Raw genomic sequence first — 26,499 nt, 5'->3', positions numbered from 1 at the left:
ATGAAAATATATTTCATGGTATTTATATATGTGTGGTATTTGATTATATAGATTTGTTATAATGTTTAAGCTTGTGCATTATGGCGAATATGAACTTAATTATGAAAGTAGGTTATTGGTATATATATATTTATGAGATGTGAAAATAATTTTTGAATGGTGGTTAATTGTATAATTTAGCTTAGTAATATAGTAATGATAGATATGTAATGGATGAGCGTGCATATATTATATAGGTTTGGAAAAAAATGAATTTTTAGGTATAGTTCATGATGAAATTGACATGATTTATTTTTGGAGGATTAATTGTGATGATCGAATATATGGTTAAGGGATTGGCTATGTGTACGAAAGTTTTAAGTATGTGATTTAGGTGTACTTAAAGTATTAGATATATATTCGAAATGGTTCAAAATAGCATGGTCTCTTTGTAACACCCCAAATTCAGCTTGGCCGTTATGGCCGAATCTGGCGATGTCACATGGAAGTGCATTTGAAAACCGTATCATTGCTAAAACTATTTTCTGTTTAAAACTTATCATTATCTTTCATTAATTCTCGAATCGTGATTCATTTCTAAAACGCTATACTTTGCGGAAGCTTTTTAAAAATAATTTGTGTGTACATGGCATTTTGATAAAATATTCATCTCTTTTGAAAACCCGAGTTTCTCCTATTTCTAGTAGATATAAATAGAAAACAATATAAAATTGAAATTTTAGGTAAAAATCCAGAGAGGCCATTATTACAAAAAAATACCCAAAAATAAAAATAAAAATAAAAATCGTAAATAAGTATCAAATAGCAAAAAGGAGTCGTGTCGCCACCACTGAGTCTTCCGCCGCATCAATTGCCTATGTCTAGGGATTACCTGTACAGATTAAACAGAAAGGGTGAGTTTACGTGAACTTAGTGTGTAATCCCCATGCAAACAAACAAACAATAACAGATAATCTCAGTTTGGGCCTAAACCCTTTTCAGTATAAGTAAGCATTAGGGCCTTAGCCCATCACAGTACAGTAACAGTGACAGTTATGCAGTTATAAAATCCTACCCAACCAGTCTCTACACTCCATCTCCGTCCAACCCTACACTCCATGTGGGGATCTAATCAACCCACCCATCCCTACACTCCAAATAGTACCGAATGCGGCACTAGACAGTAGTTACAGTTGAGTTGCTAGTAAGTTAGGGTTGAAGCCTTTCAGTACATTTCATCCAATCAATATCAATCCCCACCCAATGCAATGCATCATAAAGGCATGTCATGATATCATGTATAATAAGTATAGGGTATTTAGCATGCTCATCATACAGACATACATATCTATCTCATATAGGCATATAATAGTATTTTCAATTATTTTAGTTAATTAGGGGTCTAGGTAAACTTACCGATCCTACATTAGGTTCATAGTCGACTTGGGAGACACGTGCAACCTTAGCAGTCAAACAGTGAAAATAGGCCCATAGGCCCATGTTGCAAACCCATGTAGGCCCACACACTCGTGTGGCTCACACAGCCCAAAATGGCCTTGGCTGTGTGGTTTACTTAGTCTGGCCCAATATTCCCACACGCTTGTGTGGTTAACCATGTGGGGCCCACGCGCCAGTACGGCCCATACGGCCCAATTTGGCCTAGCCCATGAATCGCACATGACCAGCCTCGACGATCACACTCCTTACTACATGGGCGACCGCACGCCCGTGTGGCGTGGGCAATCACATTCTTTGGCATTTCACCGATTTCTGTTTTCAAAGTTGTGTTTACACACCTAATACAATTTCACTACTAACTCTACCACGAGTACTCCAGAACCTAAAATTGATAAACCAAAGCTCGATTTAGTGATACTAATAGACCTTAAATGAGATTACCACGAGTTATTCAACAAATAGCCGTAAAAAACCTTACCCTCGAACAAGCACAGAAATTCCACACGCCTAGAACATCGATGGACGATCAACAACCCATTGATTAGTTCCTAGCACCAAATGCAAAACCCCTATTTAACCATTTAACCAGAAAACGTTTAAAACAATAAGGCTGAAACTCACCAACTTACTGATATCACACGAACGATATAGGAGGGACGGAACTACGGAGTTGGTATTCAACACAAAAGCAAAAAGAAGAAGACAGAAGGCAAAACAAAAGAAATTGACAGAGAATGGAGTAGGAAGAGTGATTAAATGCCAAAGTTACATATTTTATGTAATTAAATTGGTTAATTTATGATAGTGCACCACTAATTTTTCCATGTTTTTGTTGAATTTTGTGCAAGGGTGCAATTTGGGGATAAATAGAAGAAAAAGGAAACAATTGGGCTAGATTGAAGAAAGAAGCAAAGAAGGAGGGCCAAAGCAAAATTTTTCCAAGAATAATTAGCTGAAATTGTTGACTTAGTGGGAGATTATTTTGGGATATTTTTTATATCATGGAATATTTTTCCTTGATTTTCTATACTAGTTGGCTCTTAATTTAGCAATGCCACTAGTATAAATAGAGGCTACATTGTTCATTTTAATCATCAATCAATTGAAATATCAAGCTTTCATCTTTCAATACATTATCTCCTTTCTATTCACGAATTTATTGTCTTTAGTTTCCTTTACTTTCAATTCCTAAATTTCCAGCTTGTTACCACTTACCATTTACAACTTCTTTTCAAACTTTCTTTTTATTTCCAAGAGCCACCCTACTTTAATACACCACCAAAATTCCAGCCCCATACTTAATTACGCTACCCATCCTTTCCACCCATTTTTACCTTATCCAATTATGCCCAATACCATCATGTCCCAAACCCTAGTTAACTAAATCCATTTTCAGCTTTAGGTCGGAGTTAGCCTCGTCAAAACCCATGAATTACGAACCCGAGCAAATTAACTCCTAAATTCCAGTACTTATTATTTCTCCGGATTAAGAGTATGATTTTGTCAGCTCATAAAGTCAGATCAACACTAAGTCAAAAAAGACGTCGTTTGAGTTAGTGTGGTTAGACGTACAGTTGGAATTTCGAAAGGAACGTTTCTAATCGGTTTTCTGTGAACACATTGGCGTGCCAAGTGGAGATAGCTGTTTGGTTCCGTTAAGGGAAGTAGTAACCGGATTTAAATGTCCCACGCGGTTGAGGACATTGGTTCGATCTAGGCTCTTCTAGAACGCAAGGCTGCCGGAGTTCTAAATCACGAACATTTCGTGGTTGTTCGATCGGTAAGGGTTAGTTATTGGACGTTCCATAACTAATTTACACAAGGAAGAGTTGGTGTCTGAGGCCTCCTTAGTAGCTATAACTAGCTTATTGGAAAAGAGGAGTTCATCTAATTTCGAGGATCGGTTCAAAGACGAGGAAAATTCGTGCCTAAAGCTGAGCTTATTCTAATTAATTTTTCTTCATATTTATTTAACTGTTTTTATTATTCTGTTTTTAAAATTTTCTTTTCACACATTTTATTTATTTATTTCAGGTCTTCAAATTTTATCCCCCCGAACTTCTTGGGCACGACAACTGCCCCGACATAAATCTGGTCAAAAGAGGAAAAATTTACAGTAAACCCAGTCTCTGAGGGATCGACCCTACTCCTTATGCTGCTTAAATCGCAAATTAGGCATAGGTTTATATTGGTGGATTCGACACCCATCAAAGAGATAGATTCCGGCACAATAAGGAGAGGGAAAACGAATGGGAAGTCAGCAGCAACAGAGGAGAAATGGTAGAGCAAAAAGAAAAGAGGAAGAAACTATGCCAAATGACTGAAATTGGGAGAAAGAGAGGTGAGAGCCGAGATTATCAGTCTACCAAATTGGGATAACTCCACAATCCTATATTTTCCTCTTAAGGTCACTCCAACACTTCCCCATCACGCCACTACTACTCAGAAACCTAGTCAAAACAATCTCTTGCCGAAACAAAGAGTAAAAATTATCCCCTTTGCCCATGTAGGGACTCAAACTCCAAACCTCTTGCAACATTAGCACTCCACTTAACCACTAGACCAGCAAGGCCATTTTGACATATTTCACTAATATTTATTTATAAGCCTACTAGTTAGGGATAGAGGTTTATTCAATTAAAACAAAAAATTTTCCCAAGTCAAGGCTTGAACCCAAGACTTCTCAGACACTCCCAGAACACATAACCACTGAAGCAGACATATATTTGTCAAAAACATACAAAAATAGATATATAAAGGATTTTTGGGGCGGTTACACTCTTGCGCATAAAATTGTATTGAGAAAAATACGATTTGGTATTATAATTTGAGGTATAATTATCTTGGAAATAGTTTGGTAGTTAGTATATAATGTGTATGCAAATTCGGATATTCAGTAGTGAAAATAAATGTATAAACTAGTAATGTAATCACTTAAGGTTGGTTTACTATGAATAGGTTCATGAGGGTATGATATGTTTCAATATGAGTGATTGAAGTTTGCTCAAAATAGTGTGGATATATGCGCATAACCTCATGATGAGTGAACTGGTAAAATTGACCTTACTGTAATGGTTATATATATGGTATGGCTTGATTATGGAATTTGTAAATGAAGTATACTATGATTTGTAGTTCGTGTTATAATTTGCTTTATATTATTTGGGTAAATTCAGTGTAAGACTATGATGATTAAAATTTCATACTGGTCCACTTGTTGAGGTTGTTTAGGTCGAATATGTTGGGTTTATATGCTATGTGATATTGCATAGTAGTATAATCTGTATGGTATAAGTTTTATAAATAAAAGCAAATGAGATGAATTTAGGAGTTTTAAGCTCCGAAATTTGAATGGGATAAATGTATGTCGTTAATTTACGAAACATGAATTGTAACGAATGACTGTTATGAGTTGTGATATGTTCGATAATGTCTTGTAACCCTAATCTGGCGACGGATACGGGTTAGGGGTGTTACAACAAATTAACATAAATTGTGTTGTTACATTACATGACAAAACTATTTAAAGTGTTGCTTCATTTCAACACAACTATTATAATGCAAAAATATATTCTAGAAAATATAAATTAAATTTTAATCAAAATAAAGTAGCTACTCTAGAAATACCAAACTTAAGTGCCCCAAATTTTTAAGTGGCCATCTTTTTGACATAATATATAAAAACCACTTAACTCAATGTGCTTAACACTGAACTTATTTGTTTATTCATAAAAGATTACTTATATTATATTATTTATTTTGAACTTTTCTAAGCAATGTGAGATTTAAATAAATCAATAGCATTACAAATTATTAACAATTTCCTACTAGTTTGGAATGTTAGCGATTTAAACCAATATCACCTTTCACACAAATAAATATACTTTTTGATAATTGAAGGGAAGGAGAATGGGGTTGTTTGGAGTCAAACCCAACCTCTCATGCTTATAACATAATGCTCTCGTCACTAGGCCAAAAGGCTGTTGGCTTCACACAAATAAATATTATGCTTGCAAGATAGTATCTCTCGATTTGTACTATCAATTAGCGAATATATATTGGAATTCTAATGAAGTTGTTTGTCACTGTAAATTGAGCCACAACTCTTTGTATTAAAATTGAAGATATATCATATATAATACTTATTTATATGTAGCGCCCCAAATTTTTTTGTGTCATTGATGGTAATATTTTGTGAATGAGGATCGTAAAATTTCTAAGAGAAAGAATTTAGATTTATTAAAAATATTTGTAGAGTTAGTTAGATACTGAAAAAGATTATTAAAGGTGATAAAAATATAATTTATTTTTAGATATTGGATTTAATTTAGGATCTGAAAATGTTCAATAATGTCGTGGTTCAGAACGATCAGGTGTGTAACATTAAACTCGAAAAACAACGAACAACGCAAAACCAAAAGATTCAGTGTCAACGCCATGCGGGTGTGTGGGCCCATTTTTCTTTTGTAAATTTAGTTAAGGACGTACTCGAAGTGCGATTCGAGGTTAGCCACTTCATAGGTTCCGTAATGTGTTCTGCATGTCATTAAAATATTAAATCTAATATCCTCCTTCTGTTAGTACAAATTCTAAGAGCATGATAGTATGTTTTGATATGTATAACATATATGATATATATGCATCTGTTATCTGATTAGTGTTTGCATGTGCATTGGGGTGGGATAATGATGTGACGGAGGAAGTGTTGATAGGTAAAAGTACAAGGGAAGCCTTTGTACTTGGGGGCGGATTGCATTTCGGCCCCTCTACTGAAAAATGGGGCAAATTAGCCATTATACATTTCGAAATTTGTAAATTAATCCCTTAGTTAAATTTTTTCTATTAAATGATGACATGGGAAGTCAATTTAAATAGTTAATTACTAATTTAGCCACTAAACTATAGCTAAAATATCATTTTGATTTTCTTTAAATTTTTCTTAACAATAATCCTAAAATAAAAAATCTTAAAAATAAATGTAAATTATTAAAATATATTAAAAATTATGTTAAAAAGTTCAACAAATTTAGCCCTCAATGTTTAGAAAATTTTTCATTTTTCATCTTAGTTCTAAATTTAAAAAATTCAATAAATTTGGTCCTCAATATTTATAAAACATATCAATTTAGTCCTAATTCTGAAAAGAAAAAAATAATTAGCGGCCTCTAATTACAAGGATTTCCTTGATACTTTTACCCATGTTGGTAGCGCTTGACACTAAAACTAGCAAAAATCGGTACTTACATATTAACAGGTACTTTGTTATATGAACAATGCTTTGGCCATGCCGAGGGGTAGGAGCCATTGATCCTTCCCAGAACTCAATGAAGCCGGAGGCAATAGACATAAGTTATTATATTTTGCTAAATAAAATACAACCGAGAGAAATAAGAATATGTTGGAGAGGATGGAACCTTGACCGTTTCCCTGACTCCACCTACATTCACTATGTGACACCAACTACAACCATTCTCACCTTATATGCTCAAGAAGACTTTACTAATGTGCTGCCATGTCCAAGCTGTGTTGAAAGCTTTAGCATTTTACACTTTGAATATTTTCTAAGCTCATACTTTTGCCTTCATTCAGCGCTCCTTCAAGTGGTCTCTTTGGGTGCATATATATATTTCACTGTGCTAAGTATTATAATGTAGTTGGGTGCCACTGCCAAACCCAAAGATGAGTGGTTTTAGCTTCAATGGATTCATTATCCTGTGCCAAGTAAAATAGAGAGTGAAGTTGTTTGCAGGTGGTAGGCCACTCATATTGAATCGCTAATTTGGGTTTTTGGACAGGACTGGAAGCTGAATATTCTACTCTTATTCACTAATAATTGTATGTGGCTAAGCTTTGTTACTACCATCATGTTTAAAAGTGCCTGCTAACGGAAACATTTTGTTTCTTTACAGAAGACAGACATAAAGTTGAGATGGCCGAGTTGGTCTAAGGCGCCAGATTAAGGTTCTGGTCCGAAAGGGCGTGGGTTCAAATCCCACTCTCAACATTTACTTTTGGCTTAATTTTTGAATTCAGTACTGTGCTTTTTAGATTTTTTTTTATCAATTTTTTTCTCTGGTCTAATTCCGTCTTCAGTCCCGTTGTTCTTTATATTTTTTTGTTTTTTCAGGCCTTTTAATAATAAAACATCACTTATTCAAATTTAACAGAAATTGTTTAATAGTGTAATTAATTTGATTTTATTTTTTAATTCAAACAAATTAGGACTAAATTTTCAAGAATAAAAATAGAGGGATATAAATTCCAAAAATTCAAAGAATATGACTGGAGACAGAATTAAACCTTTTTCTTTCAACTGGAAATACCAAATATTAGTGTTGGAGATTTTTTTCCCTCTTCAATCGAAATATCAAAGCTGAGTTTTTTGACTCTGTGTTTTTGCCCCAGAAACAAAGTAAGCAGAATCTCAAAAAGAGACTTCTAAATTCAATATACTTGGAATATTCAGTAAATTTAAATAATTTAACTTAAATTAACTGAGAAAAGAATTGATATATGATTTATATGCAATAAGACTTGGACTTAACACTCAAGATTTCAGTATCAACTTTTGTCAACACAATCAAAGTTTGAATGACAAATCTTTGAGAATACATGAGATGATTTATATTTCTTTATATATACCAATTTTATTTAGTCTATTGGTACGAAAAATTATAAATTGGTGTAATTTATAATTCTTTAATGTTTATAGTAATATTTTATAGTAAATTTTACAGTCAATTTGATTGCCAGTAAAATATTTTCCGTAAAATGATTTCGGAAAATGTTTTACTTTTTGTAAAATGATTTACTGGAAAATATTTTCAGTGTTTGATTGAATCATGTAAAATATTTTCGGATGTTTGATGATTTCTGGATATATTTTTCAAAAAATTGTTTTTACATATATTGATATATATTAATAAATTTTATATTTTAAATTATTTTTACATATATTGAAATAATTTATTTATAATAATACTCAATTATTAAGCCACAATATTAATCGTTATAAATTGAAAAAATTAATATCAAATAAATTATTTGTAATTGTGTTAAAAAACAAGTATTGAATAATTAAAAAACAAGTTCTTGGAAAATCGATAAATAGAAGTAATTTTCAACCGGAAATGAAGGAAGGAATGAAGGAGGCGATAGAGAGGAGAGCACGGAAAATGTCTTACGGAAATTGAAAGGGTAAGACATTTTTCCTAAAATGTAACCCATTTTCCTTGTTTTGGAGTTCATTTTCCAAATGGAAAATGTTTTCCGCCAATCAAACTTGGAAAAGTTGGAAATGATTTTCCGGAAAATCAATTCCTTCAATCAAACAGACCCTAGTAATAAAATTTTAGAGATGAATTTTAGTAATACAATTTTGGTTTATTTGCAAATTAGCTCCTAAATTATATCCCAATTTTCAAATTAGTATTTAAAGTAATTTTTCATTAGAAATTATACTTAACTATCAATTTTGTCTCACTTTTATCTTCAATATATATTTTCAAGGTCAAGTAAATCATCTTCCATTCTCTTGAGCAACCAACTATACTATTTGCTGAGAATTTCCTCTAAAAACTTATACAACAACTCAAGCGTCTACAATGGTAGCATTAAAAAAATAAAAATAAAAATTATTATAAACAAAGAAAAATTGTAACCTAGAAAAAGAATTTAAAGACAAAAAGTAATTGGTAAAAAAACTAAGCATAACTAATTAGTTATAAATTAAAATCATCTAATTGGCTATGAAAAGAACAATTTAAAGTTAAATTGATTCATTAAAATTGTAAAATATAACCATTAAAAATTAAAACATAACTAAGAAATACCACCCTATTTATTCTAAATAACCAAAGAGGACATAGATAGATATAATATATTTATGCAAAGTCTTAATAAATATATTAAAATACAGCACCAAGCAACATAATCTTGATATCATAAATTTCATATTCTAGCTCAGTTCTTTGTTAAAATTTATCACCAACCCAAGAAATATCAATTTACAATCTTTCATCCATGCACGTACAGAATTACAAAAATTAAAAATCAAACTTGACATAAAGGAGTTGTTAACAAATACCAAACAATTTTATAAACTAAGCAGCTCTAATGATTCAAATTTGGGCATAGTGAGCGATTGCCCTTTAACCATGTTGCTTTCCTACTCAATCACTCGAACTTTGAATCCAAGTGTCAAATGTCGAGCTTAACGCGTTGAGACAACATCATTTCAAAGCGAGTTTTTTTTCTAACATATATGTACAAAGAATAATATCTGGATTTTCAAATATTTATTTATTAATTAAAAATGTAATAGTAGAAAAGGAAAAATGGAAACATTATAAAAATATAACAATAATTTCTATACTTATTATTAACAAATTAACCGAATCATATCTTCTTATTAAAAGAATGAATAAAATATATATATCATTCTTTACTTAAATTATGTTATAATTTCTGTCATAATTTATGATATATAATATAAAATTATTATTCGAAACTATTTAACATATAATAATTTTAAAAATTTATAAGAAGTTAACTAATTTTCTTGGAATATAGAAAAGTTGATGATAGTACTTACAAAATATTAAAATAAAAATTACATGCTTGTTAGTCGATATGGGTTAATTAAAGATTTAGTGGTATTATTCTGGAAAAAATATATTGATATTAAGTAAAAATAATTGCATTTTGATATTATATAAAAACTATTATATAAAAGTGAAACATCCAATTTAATTTAATTATTAAGTAAAATCTATTTAATTGAATAAACGTTTTCTTAAAAACAAAAGAGCGATTTTCATACAAATCAATACAAATAAAAGAATAGCTTTATAGGATCACTCCAGTGATCAAATGTAACACCTTTAACTTAGCCGAAACTCTTAGATCGGGTCGGAAGTGTTACATACGTCCACACCTCTGTTCGTATTAAGCTTAAACCACCCATGGTATTCCCATTGCGTAGTTATCGGCTTTTGCGAACCTGAAATTAAGCGCATGGCAAACTAGTCATAACAACTTCTTCCGTACTGAAATGTTGATATGTGAAAATAGTCAGGTTTGAAAAATCAATGTATAATATAATTAACGGTGAAATCGAGAAATTTAGATTTTGGGTAAATTTTAAAAATTAAAATGTATCAAGTCATATAAATTAATGCACAATATTAATATTTGATAATTAAATGTTTTCAGTAGGTGGTTGGACTGATCGATTGGTCATTATTGAGATGGCTCTATTTGATTATCGCCTAAGTTAAATAAGATTAGACTCAGATAATAAAACGAATGAGAACATATGTAGTTATACAAAAAAAAAAAAGAGTTAAATGTAAGACTATTATAAAATTATTAAAATAATAACATAAAAGAAAAAAGTACGTCAAATAAATTTGGCTTAATGTCAAATGTAACCTCCTAATGTTTACATATTTTGTCAAATTGACTAATTTTTTAGTTAAATTTGACTTCCAACCTCTTAAAAAGTCAAATCATTTTTATATGGAAATACTAACTATAATATTAATTTTTAACGATGTTGGCATGACAACCCGTCAGTAGTTCACATATACTTCATGCTATCATTGCACCATTTATCTTATATGATACATCAACAAATAAATTAAAAGTTATAAAAATATTCAAAAATAAAAAATAACATGAAATACATATGAATTATCTTGTTAAAAATTAACATTTTACTTAGAGTTTTCATTAAAAAACAAAATAGAAAAGAAACAATCCTATATGGCAGCATAATATAACGACACATGAATAACCTAATTAATTAGCACAGCATTCATAGTTTTATTAAAATAGCATGTGGAACGATTTTTGACTAATCATTAAAAAACTCAACTTGATAGAAAAAATATTAAACTTACTATGAAATGTAGCTTGACGTTAATAATTAAAAGCAAAATGAGCTTTTACCATGAAACACCAACTATATATCATCAATTCTTAATACACTACTAAATACTCCAAAACAAATCAATAGCCAATTAAAGTTATATTTTAATTTTAATTAAATATAACTTTAATTTTATGAAAATGTATTATCTAGCTAGTGTGATTAAGAATATTACAGAATTCTCAGATAGGAAACTTTTAATGCTTCTTCATAATCCTTTTATGATGATGATTTTTCTAAAAACATAATAGTATTAATATGTAATATCTCAAACTCAACTTAAAAGTTTAAACCAAATCTGGAAGGATTACATTAATGTATTGAAAACTGTTTTCTTTTCAGGGTTCATACCTTTATAATTTGCACACACTAGACAATAGCACATTACGTTCTAACAGATCCTACTCACTTAGGTTCAAACATAGCAGATATACGTACAGACCACAAGTTGCTCATCATCAGATCATCAGATATCAAGTTATATACACTAATTTAGATCGTACGGACCCTATAGTAGGCTTACGTTCGTTTAAAACGATGCTTGTGGCCGAAGGGAAAAATTCCAAATATTGCTTCACACGCTCGTATGGTTTCACATGGCCTGGTGAATTGGCCGTGTGATTCTACACGGTTTGGCACACGCCCGTGTGTCCCACACAACCTGACAAACGCCTGTGTGCGTGCCCATGTGTCCCAGACAACCTGAAACACGCCTATGTGCCTCCAATTTTTGTGAACAGTAAGTTACACGGCCTGCCCCATAGCCTTGTGGCATCGACAGTCTCGTTTTCTGACGAATAAAATTCGAAGAAGAAGGGGTTTCTGATACCCACCTTATACGGGTTCAATGCAGGAGCAACAAGGATGAATTCCCGTCCCTAAACAACAAGCAATTATCCAACAAACGATTAATTCGCAGTCAAATTGCTAGAAACTAACATTCCAGAACCGAAGTTACATCGAAGAACTTTCGACACCAGAACTTTAAATCAACTTACCGGTCAACGAATTGAACTCAGAAGGAGAAGTTAGGACCCGTACAAAATCAATTCGGCATAACAAAGCAAAAAGAAATGTAGTTTGAAGAGAAGAATCAAATGAAGAAAAAAAAACAAAGAAAGGGTAGAGGAATGGTAGAAACATAAATGAAAAGTAAAACGAAAATAAACAACATCATCAACTCAGGAGGTTTGGGAAGTTTATTTAACCACCTGAAGCTAACTACCACACAAAGAGTTTCAAGAATAAAATATTCTCTATTGCTTTTATAACCCACATGTCCAAAATAGGGATTTAATCAAAAGTAGCAAAATTTCTAAGAGGTAGGATTCGAACCCAAAACCTCACACACATAACCAAAATACTTAACCACTGAACCAGATCAATTAACTTGTCAAAAATTCCCCAAAATCTAAACTCAAAATCGAGAGATGACCACTCTTAGTTTCCGACTCAATTTCTTCTAATCCAATTTTTGGGATGTTACATAATATATATAACTAGTTTACTAATTCATGGGTTAATGATGTGTATTATTCAAATTTTAAATTAATTCAAAATTTTAGCATATAATATTATTATAGTTTGAAAATATAGAAAATTGAATTTCTTATTTTCACATAAGTAATTTATTGCATAAATACAACAATGAATTTGGTGATTAATATAAGAACAAATTTCTTATATTAGAGTACGAAGGTAAGCATATTAAACTGTATAATTTTTGTTGTTGTTAATTCTAATACTATGAAAAATTCAAAATAATAATAAAAATGAATGCTTGATGAAGTAGAGCAATTTTAATTAAGAGAAGTAGTCGTAAAATTTAGCATAATTAGCCAAATAGTTGTTTTTTGGGTAAAGATCTAGTAATATATTACAATTCAGCCAAGTTGTATTTCAATTAATATGATTCGCTTTGATTGTTGTGTTAAATTTATTTGTAATTATTTAGATTTTTTTATTAAAAGAGAATTGATTTTATCAGCATTTCACTTAGTGATAATGCTATTCATTGATAAAATAGAAATATTAATATATAATTTTATAAATACATGATTAGTATATTAATCTCCGTAGATGATAAATCAAGATGACTTGCATTGAATTTTTAAAATGAAATTTTCTATGTAAATTATTATTATTTATTTAATAAGAAACGTTGAGTGTACAGTAGTCAGGAAAATTACATGTCTTAACAATTATTAATAGTCCACATGTAATTATTAAATTGTTTTTATTGATTTCATTATATATGTTTCTATATATTTGGCATGCCCATTTTGTAAGTACGTTCCATGGAAGTAAGAATTTTATATCAAAGTGATGAGAAGATTATAAAGTTTATTTTTAATTAAAGATATAATTATTAAAGATTGGACAAATAAAATAATATTATAAATGCACTTACATCATAATGTCTGTAAAGTTTTAGTAACTGATTTTATTTTACAATCGAAGGTATAAGAACATTTCTTAAATTATATATAATAAGCAACGTGGGTCATTGGTATGGCATATCACCTAAGATTTAATCCCATAATTTAAAAGGCCCGGAATGTGAATATTCATCATATACTCTTCCCACTCAATACTCTCGGAATCAAAATTAAATTCAACTAAATCAATGCCTTGCTCTTCAGCCACCCTTTGTAGTTCCACCAAATTTCCATCATTAAAGCTGTTTGGAAGAGAACATTTAAAATGCTACTTTTATGACATACACAACTGTAGTGATAAAAATGAAAGATGGTTAAATGCAATATAATAGAATAGTCAAATGAATATTTACCTTCCTAAGAAGAATGTATAAGGTTCGTAAAGTTTTGCTAATTGGATTGCCAAGTTGATTTTACGATTAAGATTTTTATAAATTTTTTTGAAACGTTGGCAACAAAGTATATTCGCCAAATAAAGTACCTGATCAGAAACATGAAAGAAGAAATAAAAATTATAGTGAGAAAATGAATAATTTGATTAAAAAACAAGAAATTAAGAACACCAAACCTTCAGTGGGAGCACATATTTCATTTGCATGAGCAGCAAATATCTATTAGCTTTGCTGAAAAATGTTAGTTGACCAACTTTCACTCTCAGCCCATTTACATCAATCCATGGGTTTTTAATGAAATAACAGTGGAAAAGGTTTCGAAGATCTGAGAGTGTTAAGGGATTTCTGAATGAAGAGCTGACATGATAAATGGTCTCACAAACATGACGTTCTGCATAATGAACTTTCATGGCCACAACCATGGCATTTACCACCATATCAACCGGTATCTACATATACAATTTAAAAACTCCTCATCATGTTTTTTTTTTTACTTCCAATAAAGCAAGAAATCATAATGTTATCAAGAAAATGGAATTAAAAATCTCACCACATCAATAATAGTGTTAGGATTGGCAGGAAAACATGTTAATTTCCCCTTTCCATAATTCACAATGAAGCTATCAAAGGTTCTGCATGTAAGAAGCCATACATAAATTTAAAAAATGATCTACTCGTATTGTTAATTTCCCCTTCCATGTAGTGATAAAAATAATTTAAATTAGTATTAATACCTAACACCTTCAATCCAACCAGGGAAAGGTTGTTTGTAAGTGCTTGCAATCATGGTGGGGCGTATAATAACAAGTGGCAAATCTCCTTTGAACTGTCCTAAAAGCATCTCTCCCATGGCCTTTGTAAATACGTATGTGTTTGGCCACCCATTCAATTTTGCCCTGTATTATAAACAACACTTGTTTTTGTAAGTAATCTATGGGTTTTTAATTTCCCCCCTTTAATAATGGTTTTAATATTGGAATTTTATTTTATCATACATATTGAAATAGGTCTAATTATGCTAGAGATCTCTGCATTTTTTTTTGAAAATAAAAATTTAGTCCTTAAATTTTAATCATAATTTTGAATCAGGATGGAATAGAAAAAAAACCTTTCAAGGCCAAATTCCTTCATGGATGAAGTTATTGCTTTATCTGGAGCACCATGGTATTGTAGTTGAGCTAATTGTTGTTCCATAGTTATCTTTTCCTCAAATATATTTATGTTATGCGTTCCTTTTAAAGTTTCACCCATATAAAATCGTTTCTCTAATATTATTCCTGTCTTTTCACCGCAAACGTAAGCTAAAAGAAAAAAAGAAAGGGGAAATCATTAATAATTTTGCAATAATTTACCTAAGCTGATATTAAATGGAGTCATGCTTCTAATTTTGCAATAATTTTTCTTTTAATTTTATATCTAGAATTTAGTTGTTTAGATAACATTGAAATACAAGTAATAAAACATCAAATCATAATTGATAATTACCGGTTGAAATGTGGAGAAATAGCTTTATTTTATCACATTTCTTCCCAAAGTTCAAAACATTGAAAGCTCCAAATGTATTGATGCCCAACGCAATGTCATACCTTCCAAATGTAAGAAAAGCTAAGATGAAGAAGAAAACAAATTGGTAAATTTGTGAATAATTTATATGTTATTTTATTATAAATTTATCCATAACTCGAGTTACTTAAATAAACTTAAAAGTCTCTCTAATATTGAAAATAATTTAATAAGAAAAAATATTAAGAGTCATTAAAAGGTTTTAATCAACATTTAAGGTATTTTTAAAATTAGAATCAAATTCGAGTCAACACAACTTAACATCAGTACATATGAGATACAATTTAAATATGAGGATGGAATTGATACGTTTTCTTTGAAGAATGATACCGATAATTAGTTATAGCTTAATTACAACATGATTCTAAAGTACCTTTCATTAAAGCAAGTTGTGGCAGCAGAATTTACAACAATTTCTATTTCCTTCCTCATCTCTTCTCTTAGTTTTGAATCTTCCAATCCCAAGTTTTCAGAAGAGATATCACCTTCCACTGCTACCACCTTACTTGATATCAAGGCATCAAATTTTGAACCCCATTTGTCGCGGAGAATTCTAAATAATTCTGTGCTTATGATCTACATATAATTTTTATTAACGTTAGTGTTATTTTAATTGGATATTTGGTATATAAAAGAAGGTATAATTTTATATGCAAACTGTGTCTCTTATATAGATATATGTACTTTATAAGATGGATTGAGTACATAAAAATAGATATAATTTTTTTTATATACCTCATCTTCTAAGCGTTGTGTGGCGAATTTATCATTTGAAGTCCTCAAAAGAAGATAAAGCTTATTCACGTTTAGTTGAAGCCGTAATATCTTCTCGATAAAGACTAATAAGCATGATTGAAACATTAAACCATTAAGTATTAGTTGTGCTTTCAATAAAATCACCTTTGGCCTTACAAAGAGAGAGTAACAGTAATACCCTTAGCTAAAAATCCTGTTGCACCGGTGACTAATATGGTCTTGCCTTGAAGAAACTTGGCTACATTATCTAATTCCATGTCTGCCAATAACGAAACTCAAGAGAACGAATTAAAGGGGACAAAAGAATATATATGTATTATTGTATTTTTCAGGAGAGAAAAAAAACAAAATTTAGTCCTAATCTTGATAACTATTCTATTGAAATTAAAAATGAGTTACAATAAACTATTTTGTTATATTTTATTGAAATATCATTATATTAACGAATTTGAATCTCATTCAAATGCCTTTTTTTTACTTTGCAACATTATGTGTCAAGAACAAACATTTTATTTTTAAAATACTTTTAATAGCAATACTAAATACTTAAATCTTACGTCAAAATTTTCAAAAAAATATTTAATAAAGGGGTTTCTTCACATCTCTTTTAAATAGCAATTGTAAATTAGTCCTAAATACTACTTTACCCCAATCCAAAACTATCAATTTTCTAGATTAGGAAGGGCACAAAAATTCTAAACTTCCACAGTGCCTAACAACTTTTACACCACCCCATAATAATATATAAGCCTTAGACTTGCAACTCACCACCGTGCTATAAGTTCTGTTCTTAGTCCACGCTATCAGTCATTAGTGGGTTAACGGGGGTTATGTTTCCAATCAAAACTCCTACGCTCCACATCCAGACATGAGCTTCTCTCTAGGATTAAGTTTGCGATATAAAGCTACATCCCATACTGTGTATTAAATAAATAAAACTGAACTAAAATAATATATGATAAAAAGTAGGCATAAAAAGAATATAAAATGTGGGGAATGGCAGACCTTGATTCTGATGTTCATCATTTTCCCTTATCATTTCTTTCATTTCCCTTGTTGGCATGGCAATGAAAGCTCTAGAACAAGCTAGTTACGAATTGAACTGTATTCATTTCCAAAACCTAGTTGATATACCAAAAATCTCTTTATTTTGAAAGTGGTGGGAGTTGTTTTATCTATGATTCCAACCTTGATGTTCTGTCAATGAGTTTTGAAGAGGCTATTTATAGGGGCTAATGAACGGAGATGTGATGGAAAACTTCTTAGAAGGCCGCTATATTTATGAGTAATGATAAATGAAGTTATAAATAAGTCTACCTTCTGAAAAAAAAAGTTATAAGTAAGTATCGTGTATATATTGAAGCTTTATAATTCGATTCAAAACACGAGTTGCATATGCAAATATTTGAATTTAATGCAAATACTTAAATTTAATGAATAAAGCAAGGAATCAAGAGTTCGGAATATTTATATGGCGGAGAGTTTTCGATTAGTCAATTGCAACTTCTTTTAATTATTCATCCAACTTTGCGATGAGAAGTGTGGTAGGGGTCACTGATTAATGAAATTATGGGCAAGTTTAGCCTAACAATACATCCAAAAGCACGTTTTGCATTAATGCAAACTATTAAATAAAGCAAGGAATCAAGAGTTTAGCAATTTAACAATGCATCTACCTAACTATACATAATCATTAGGTATATGTTCCTAGAAATATTTTTATCAATATTTTATTTTTAATTGATTATAAAAAATATTTTAGAATTAATTTATTTTCTTAAAAATATAAAATTATTGTAGAAGCCCAAATTTGTCCGGCCTGCTAGGAAACCAAACCAAATAAAAAAAATTACAGTATATTTACAAAAAAAAAAAAGCAAACCAAAATGACCCAATAATAAAAAAGCCTTAACAGCCCAAAATGGCCCAAACCTAAACTATTTTCAGCAAAAAAAAAAGGCAAAGAAACCCTAGCCACCGCTCGTCATAGTCTCTGCCACCACCCACTCTTCTGGAGCCACCTCTGCCTCCTCTGACCATCGCCGCACCTACCCTCTACCACCACCGACTCTACCGCAACTTGCGCCTACAAAGAAATAGAAGGAAAAAAGCCAAGCAAAAAAAAAACTAGAAACGTGCAAGGTTTTTATTCTCTTGTTTTCCTATTTTTGAATTTTTTCTTTATTTTCCCTTGAAAAAAACTATTTTATAAATATATATAAAAAATATAAAAAAATTTACCTTTTTTCGGCCAGCGTAGACGGCGGCACCGTCGCCGGTGATCGGCGATCGGCGCGGTGGCGGTCGAGCGGACCCCTGGCCGAAAATCGGGACTGTTAAGAGAAAAGGAGAGGGATCTTCAGCTTTTTCTTTTTTTGAAAGGGTGTGAAATGATTTTTTTTTTGAAAAAAATGTGACTTAAATAGGCCTCCAAAACGAAGTCGTTTTGGGCTGGCCTCTCAGGCACCAAAACGCCGTCGTTTTGGGGAGGCTGACCCGAATCCGACCCAACTCGCCTGGCAGATCCGCGTGTTTTTGACGGAAGGGCTAATTTCACCTTTAACCCTTTCGCTTTTTAATTGTTTTGCAATTAAGTTCCTTTTATTTTTTTAATTTCGCCGTGTAATTTATTTCAATTTTCAATTTGGTCCACCTTGAAACTGTGCGTTTTGGAGGGTGGGGTTTATTTCCCATTTGGTCCCTCCTTGTTATTCGCATGTTCAAAATGGTCCTCCCCTTTTATTTATTTTCAGATTTGACCCCAAATTTTGTTTTAAAATTCAATTTAGTCTTTTTTTTTGTTATTTCGGTTACTTTATTGTTAATATTAATAAATTTGATGTTATTATGATTATTATTATCATTTATTATTACTATTATTATTATATTATTATTATATTTACTTATTTAAATTTTAAATATATTTTGTTTTATTATATATTATTATTATGTAATTACTTATATCTTTTGTGATTTTTAAAATATAGATTATTTACTATTCCATTATTAATAATATTAATTTTTTTTAAATGTTTTAGTTTTTGTTTGTTTATTTATTGTTGTATATACATAATTGAATTTTTTTATTTATCCTTTTTTATTATTATTTGTTTTTGCTCATGTTATTTTTACTTACATTATCATATTTATTATTCCGTCATGCATATTAACACCATACAACAAAAAGAAATTTTTTCTAAATAAGGCAATATTTTGCGTTTGGAAATCTGAGAAAGCGTACCCTAACGTGCTGGGTTTCGATTTCTCGTTTGACCAAATAGCCAAATATCCTCTTAAAATTTCAAAGTATGGATTTTGGAAACCTTAAGGTGATCTTGGTTTCGAGGATTTAAAGTATCGTATCCTAACGTGCTGGATGTGATATTCTTTCGGAACAAGAGAATCCTAGATTCCAACCCATATTATTCGAAAATTTTTAGGATCATATTTTAAAAAAACTCTTCAAAGTTTTCAATTTTCGACACTAAGACACTAATTAATCAACTAGGTACCAATTTTGGGTGTTACAAGGGTGCTAATCCTTCCTCGTACATAATCGACTCCCTAACCCATTTTTCTGAATTTTGTGAACCAAAATTGTTGTTTTAATAAAATCAAATTGTTTATTAAAAACAACCATTTTACGAGGTGACCCGATCACACTTCATCAAAAAAGATTGGTGGCGACTCCCATATTCCTTTTAGATTTAAAAATCCAAGTCGACCCCTATTTATCAAAAAAATGGTCTCGACAACTTGACGACTCCACTGGGGAGAAAATAAGAGAGTCAAGCCACGAGTTGATTGTTTCTTATCTTTTTGTTGAAAGTTGATAATTTGGTTTAAATTTACGATCCTTTCGTTGCATTTCATTTTTATAGTTTGCATCATTTTGCTATATTTGCTTTATTTGTTCAAGTCTCTCGACATATTTTTGCATATTGCATTTGCATAACCGTTCGGTTATACCTTTTTAAGTGGGAGTGAGAAACTATTCCTTCGTGAGGTTTTCAGCTCCGTGTAGGATAGTGGATTGCTTTCAAGATACATCCGTACCTATGTCTTCGTGAGATTCTCATCTCCGTGCAACTATAGGGAAATGTATTCCCCTAAACTGGACTCAGTCCATATGAGCCTATAATGGATGAGGATTGAGGAATCTACTGGTTCAGGTACCTTTACTTTAGAACCAAATCACATGTAGAAGACCTTAGGAGCCCACCTTAGGTAGAACCATTTCAAACCCCTAGTGGTCACCGAAATAGGTACTCTATTTTTCTTGTTTGCTTTTGCTTTGTACTAACCTATTTCGTTTTGTTTTGGTTATGATTACATTACATTTTTATCTTAGAAAAAAGGTGTTGATTCAAGTTTGATTACTAAATTAGAGAGCTTGTCATGGAAAATGAATTTCTTGATAAAGTGGAAGATAATATGGCTGCCCAAATATATTCCAAGAAACACAACAAAAGAAGGGTAATGGAAGAGTACATGACTTTACTTCGTGGCCCAAAGATTCAAGCTAATTATCTGAGAGTCATCGACATTTCGACTTCCTTAAAGAAGCTGATGAGCATTACGAGGATGGGCAGACGATGGATCACAACCAGGATCAAGCAAGAAAGAGCTAGTAGTGGCATCCATTGGAAATTTACGAGATTTATCTTAAACATCCGGATAAAAGGAAATATCGATGTTGTTTCTTGGAGTATGAGGGATGAGCCGTACATGCATCCATTTTATGTAAAGAAATTTATTTTTTAGTAAAGTTTTCTAAATAGAATTGAATCAGAGTCAACGTCTTTTTTGCATTCATTTCATACATTTGCATTACATGATATCATATGCATTAAGGACCATTAAAAGACCCTAATTGAGTAAAATTATTTCAGCTAATCTAGAAAACCAACACCCTTAGGTACCCGAGCAAAAACTAAAGGAATGGACCAAAGGTTGGAGAGATTAAAGCAGATGCAAATACATATGCTAGAGCAATTGACCAAATTTCAACAAGAGATGAAAGATCAGATGCTAGAATTCCAAAGAAATTTGATGAGCCAGTTAACCTAGTTATTGGATAAAGGGTTAGAAAAAGGAAAACACCCAGTGGTCCACTTTAGGGATGATAATAAAGACCCTGCTTACTTTCCAGGCTTTACACCAACAATCACCTAGGCACAACCATATGGGTATCCATAAAAGGTGTCTGTTAACATCAGACCCCAATACCAGATCGGTACCTCGACACCAACGAATTACCCGATAGGCTCAAATTTTAGCCTGGGAGACAATCTAACCAATCCTGTGGCCCTTGATGATCTTGCGGAAACAAAACAGGCGAGAGTAGAGTTCCCAAAGAAATTTGAAGATCGTTACAAACAAAAAAGGCATGAGTGGAGTTCCCAAGTCCATACTTTAAAAGCTTCGGGGAAGAGGAAGAATAAGGTAAAAAACGCAAGCATGTATAATAAGGGATACCCAAAACCAATTACTGTAGGCCAGCCAAAGATAGTAATCGCTAGCTATCATGGCCCTTCAAGACAAGAATCTTACTCAATGACAAATGCGAAAGGTCTCAGTTTACGCTTATACCAATGACGTATAGAGAGCTATATCAAAACCTATTTGAAGTAGATATAGTATCCCTTTTCTACTTGAAACCAATGCAGCCCCCATTTCCTAAAGGGTACGACGAAAATACCCAGTGCGGATACCATGCAGGAATCACGGGGCATTCGATAGAAAACTATACCGCTTTCAAAAAGCTAGTTAAAAGGCTCATCAATATGGGTATTGTCAAGTTCGATGACGTATCTAATATGCTACCCAATCATGTTGATAATGGGGTAAACACAATGAGTGAAGATATGGGGAGAAGAATCAAGACAGACATTGCAGAAGTAAAAACTCCTTTAAGTTGGGTCTGGAAGGAGATGGCAAAAAAGGGATTAGTCATTTCTGATTTAGGAAGAAGCCATGAAAAGATAAGGAACTATTGTGAGTTCCATCATGAGAAGGGGCACGAGATCCAAGAGTGTGAGGGATTCAGGGCCTTGGTTCAAAGCATGATGGACAATAAAGAGATGGAGTTTTGTGAAAAAATTAAAGAAGAGAGAAACATATGTACAATGTTGGGAAGCGTTCACAACTGAAAAGGGACCTTGTTAGATATTCGCCTTTATAAACCTGGGAGTGTTCTAAGCAATTAGACTATAGAAGAAATCTCTGTAGTATTTAAAGTTTATTTAGAGTAATGTTCAGAACACATTTGTTGCTTTTAGCTTAGAGGCAATAAGAATTCCTTTGTGAAATACACTCATGTCTGAATGTCATTATTTTAATGAAATACATTATTGTGATCATTTTTGAACTAGTATTCTTTCATTCTTTACAAATAATTATTTTTGATTCTTTCATTCATAATCATATTGTACAAATAATTATTCATACATACATTCTTTGTACATTCTTTTTGTACCTACAATAGGTCCCTAGATATCAATGACATGAATGACGCTGCTACAGACTCAGAATCTCCTTTTGAGCGAGACATGTGTTTGGAGGGATTTTATGACTTTAAAAATGACGTAGATTGTAGCTTATCTCTGGACTTGTTGAGGATGGTAGAGTAGGAGGAAAAACAAATCCTACCTCACAAGGAGATGGTGGAGACTGTGACCCTAGAGGAGGAAATGGTGGTGAAGATCGAACATGCATAACTGAAGAAGTAAAACAAGGTTTCATTGAGTTACTTCGAGAGTTCAAAGACGTCTTCGCATGGTCATACCAGGATATGCCTGGGTTAAATACCGATATTGTAGTTCACCGTCTTCCTATAAAAGAGGATTGTAAGCCAGTTCAGCAAAAACTCCAGAGGATGAGGCCTGATGTTGTACAAAAAATAAAGGAGGAGGTTCAGAAGTAATTCGATGCGGGGTTCCTACAAGTGGTCAAATACTCAGAATGGGTAGCCAATATTATACCCGTCCTTAAGAAAGATGGGAAGGCATGAATGTGTGTACATTACAGAGATTTAAATAAGGTTAGCCCGAAAGATAATTTTCCCTCGCCTCACATCGACACCCTGGTAGATAACACGGCATGACACTCACTATTTTCCTTTATGGATGGTTTCTTGAGATATAACCAAATTAAGATGCATCCTGAAGATATGAAGAAAACCACATTTATAACCCTATGGGGGACTTTTTGTTATAAAGTGATGTCATTCGGGTTGAAAAATGCGAGAGCCACATACCATAGAGCCATGGTGACCCTTTTCCACGATATGATGTGTAATAGGCCCAATTTGCCCGGCCCGTTAATAAAATAAACCAAACCAAAGTTTAAAAGTCCACAATCCAAATACATGGGCCCAACGTGGCCCAAATCATTTTAACCTAAACTACCCAAACACTAGCCTAGCCTAAAACCTAAACCAAACCCATTAAGCCCAGCCCCAAATTACAAGCCCGATAGCCCAAAACAGAAAAAAATCAGTAGCAGGGAACCCTAGAACCTCCAGAGCCGCAGCAGAGCCAGGCCTCCTCCTCGCACGTGTTGCGCTTGCGCGTGTGTAGCGCCCCCGTGCCAAATCCACGCGAGCCTCCATGTCCACTGCTCCGTACGCCTGCAACAAACAAAAACGAACAAAGCAACAGGCAAAAGGAGCCAAAAAATAGCAGAAAAGGATAAAAAAAGATATATATTTTGATTTATTTTTTCTTTTGGATCCGGCTATATAAAAGCCATTTTTCTGTATTTGAAAGGGGGGAGGAAAACCCACGCATACTGTATCAAACACGAAATCAATACAAAGAAGAAAAGGTTTTCTTTTTTCCTTTTTCGATTGGGTTATTTTTTCTTTTCTGATTGCTCTTCTTTCTTCTTCTGTTTTACTATTTACCACACATACATACGCAAAGCAAATAAAAGAAAAATGAGGGAGTTAGAAGACATACCTGGTGACCGGCCTTGTGCTCACTCCGTCGCAATCGGAGTTGTTCATGAGGTTCGAAGGCCACTGTCGATTGATGTAACGGAGCAGCGCTAGAGGAGGTTTTTTTAGAGCCTTCTTTAAATGATAAAGAGGCTGATAATTTAGGGTTTTTGGTGGCCTTTATGTAGCTCAAAACGGCACCGTTTGGAGTTTGACCAGTGGTTCTAAAACGGCGCCGTTTAAAGGCCTGTGACCCGCGCGGTGACCCGACTCGAGGGAAGGATCCGCGCACTTTGGGTCTAATGGGATTATTGCGCAACAAGCCCCTCCGCATTTGCTTTCATTTTAATTTGATTTTTATTTGATTTTTAATTGTTACCTCATATTTAGTTCCAATTTCAATTAGACCCATGATTAAACGACATCGTTTCGATAATGGGGTTTGAGTGCTTGGATTTATGCGTTTAATTGCTATAATGGTCCTTTTAATATTAAGCCGTTCTCAATTCGTTTGTTTATCTATTTATTTCAAATCAGCCCTAAAAATTCTGTTTGAATTCGAAATAGGTCCACTTTTGTTAAATTAATTGATTTATTGTTATTGCTTTCATTTGTCATTATTATTATTGTTTTTTTACTTAGTTTTATTTTATAAATCCTCTTATTTCATCATATAGTTATTTTATGTATTATTACTTATTTTTGCAAATATTTTATACTTTTTATATTACCTAGGTGTAATTTATACATTTTTATTCATATATATATAAATATCTATGCACATTTAATTTCAAAAAATTCTCACAATAATATCTCATGTTCTTTCATATATATATATATATATATATATATATGGTTTTTAGTATACGTATGTATGTATGCAATAATATATTGTTAGTTTCAAATGATAAATTTTTCTTTATATACACAAAAGCCTTATTCCTTTTAAATTTGTTATTTTATTTTACTTATTTTAACCTTTGTACGTATTATTACTACATATATACTATTTTTACATTAGGCTTATTTATATAAATAAAAGGTGGGTATTAAATTATCCACTTTTATTTTATTTTTATTGTTTTTTATTTTTAATCTTCCAAGAAAATTCATTTAAACTTTTATTTACTTTTTAGTTCCATTACCAATTTGTGTCAAATCTTATTGTTATTATTATTGTTTTCCTTTTCTTTTATCATTATCTTGAAATGTATTTTGAGATCGATTATTAATTCATGGAATGCCTAATTGTTAATATTTGTGTTTGTGTAATATGACAAATCATATGGTTATTTACATTTACCTACTATTTGTTTACAATTTATTAGTGTATATTTGGGTTGTGATTTATCTTTTACGTTATATATTGCTTTAGTCATGTCTCATTTGTAAAAATTGTATTTTATTAAAGCATCAAAATCATTTTTATTTCATAATTTTCAAAAAGACCTGGTGTTCATAGCTCTCGAGAGAATTGTGCCCTAACTTACTGGGCTTCAATTCTTCTCGATGAATTTGAATAGCCAAGTGTTCATTTTGGTAAAACCATACTTTTGAGACCTCAAAATGTTGGATCCTAACTTACTGGATACAACATTTTGTTATCTCGACTTTAAAATAAAGGTAACATTCGATATTTAGGAATTTTGTGAAATCGAATCCTAACTTACTGGGTTTGATTTTCTCATTTGACCCAAGTAATCAAATATCCTTCTCAAAATGCATGGGTTTTAAAAAGATAAACTTAATTTTGAGGATTTGAAATGTTGCACTCTAACTTACTGAGTGTGACAATTTATTTCCTTGAAGTAAGGGAGCCTTATTATCCAATTCATTTTATTCAAGATAAAAGGATCGTATTTTAAAATCTTTTAAAAGTTCCGACACTAAGACATTAAGCAATCGATTCGGTACCAATTTTTGGCGTTACGCGGGTGCTAACCCTTCCTCGTGCGTAATCGACTCCCGAACCTATTTTCTCAAATCTCGCGGATCTAAAATTTATTTTTAATGGTGAACTGATCACACCTTAATAAAAGATCG

At 31.9% G+C, this 26,499-nt stretch overlaps 1 protein-coding gene and 1 non-coding gene across 7 annotated transcripts in view; one reads left to right on the top strand and one right to left on the bottom strand.

Moving 5' to 3' along the window:
• The first annotated feature begins 7,360 nt into the window (after window positions 1-7,360).
• TRNAL-AAG (transfer RNA leucine (anticodon AAG)) lies at window positions 7,361-7,441 on the top strand. Its single transcript has one exon. It is a non-coding gene; the product is annotated as a tRNA-Leu (tRNA).
• Window positions 7,442-13,743: 6,302 nt separating this feature from the next.
• Window positions 13,744-26,499, bottom strand: part of LOC105797660 (alcohol-forming fatty acyl-CoA reductase) — an 84,406-nt gene continuing 71,650 nt past the window's right edge. Inside the window, exons 1-12 of one of the 6 annotated variants that reach the window (XM_052621026.1) lie at window positions 17,523-17,844; window positions 17,286-17,434; window positions 16,696-16,776; window positions 16,497-16,600; window positions 16,135-16,337; window positions 15,684-15,784; window positions 15,307-15,499; window positions 14,933-15,094; window positions 14,749-14,830; window positions 14,375-14,647; window positions 14,160-14,287; window positions 13,744-14,048 (exon numbers count right to left, since the gene is read on the bottom strand). In XM_052621026.1, the coding sequence (XP_052476986.1) occupies window positions 13,892-14,048; window positions 14,160-14,287; window positions 14,375-14,647; window positions 14,749-14,830; window positions 14,933-15,094; window positions 15,307-15,499; window positions 15,684-15,784; window positions 16,135-16,337; window positions 16,497-16,600; window positions 16,696-16,774 (1,482 nt within the window). In that variant the 5' untranslated portion in view covers window positions 16,775-16,776; window positions 17,286-17,434; window positions 17,523-17,844 and the 3' untranslated portion in view covers window positions 13,744-13,891. Of the gene's footprint in view, window positions 14,049-14,159; window positions 14,288-14,374; window positions 14,648-14,748; window positions 14,831-14,932; window positions 15,095-15,306; window positions 15,500-15,683; window positions 15,785-16,134; window positions 16,338-16,496; window positions 16,601-16,695; window positions 17,435-17,522; window positions 17,845-26,499 lie in introns of those variants that run through there. The other 5 variants (XM_052621028.1, XM_052621025.1, XM_052621027.1 and 2 more) reach the window with 5 other exon arrangements.

The sequence above is a fragment of the Gossypium raimondii genome, chromosome 9, assembly GCF_025698545.1.
Source record: "Gossypium raimondii isolate GPD5lz chromosome 9, ASM2569854v1, whole genome shotgun sequence".
Taxonomy (NCBI): Eukaryota; Viridiplantae; Streptophyta; class Magnoliopsida; order Malvales; family Malvaceae; genus Gossypium; species Gossypium raimondii.
Note: the sequence above shows the minus strand (reverse complement) of the source record. Positions and strands in the feature narration are given on the sequence as shown.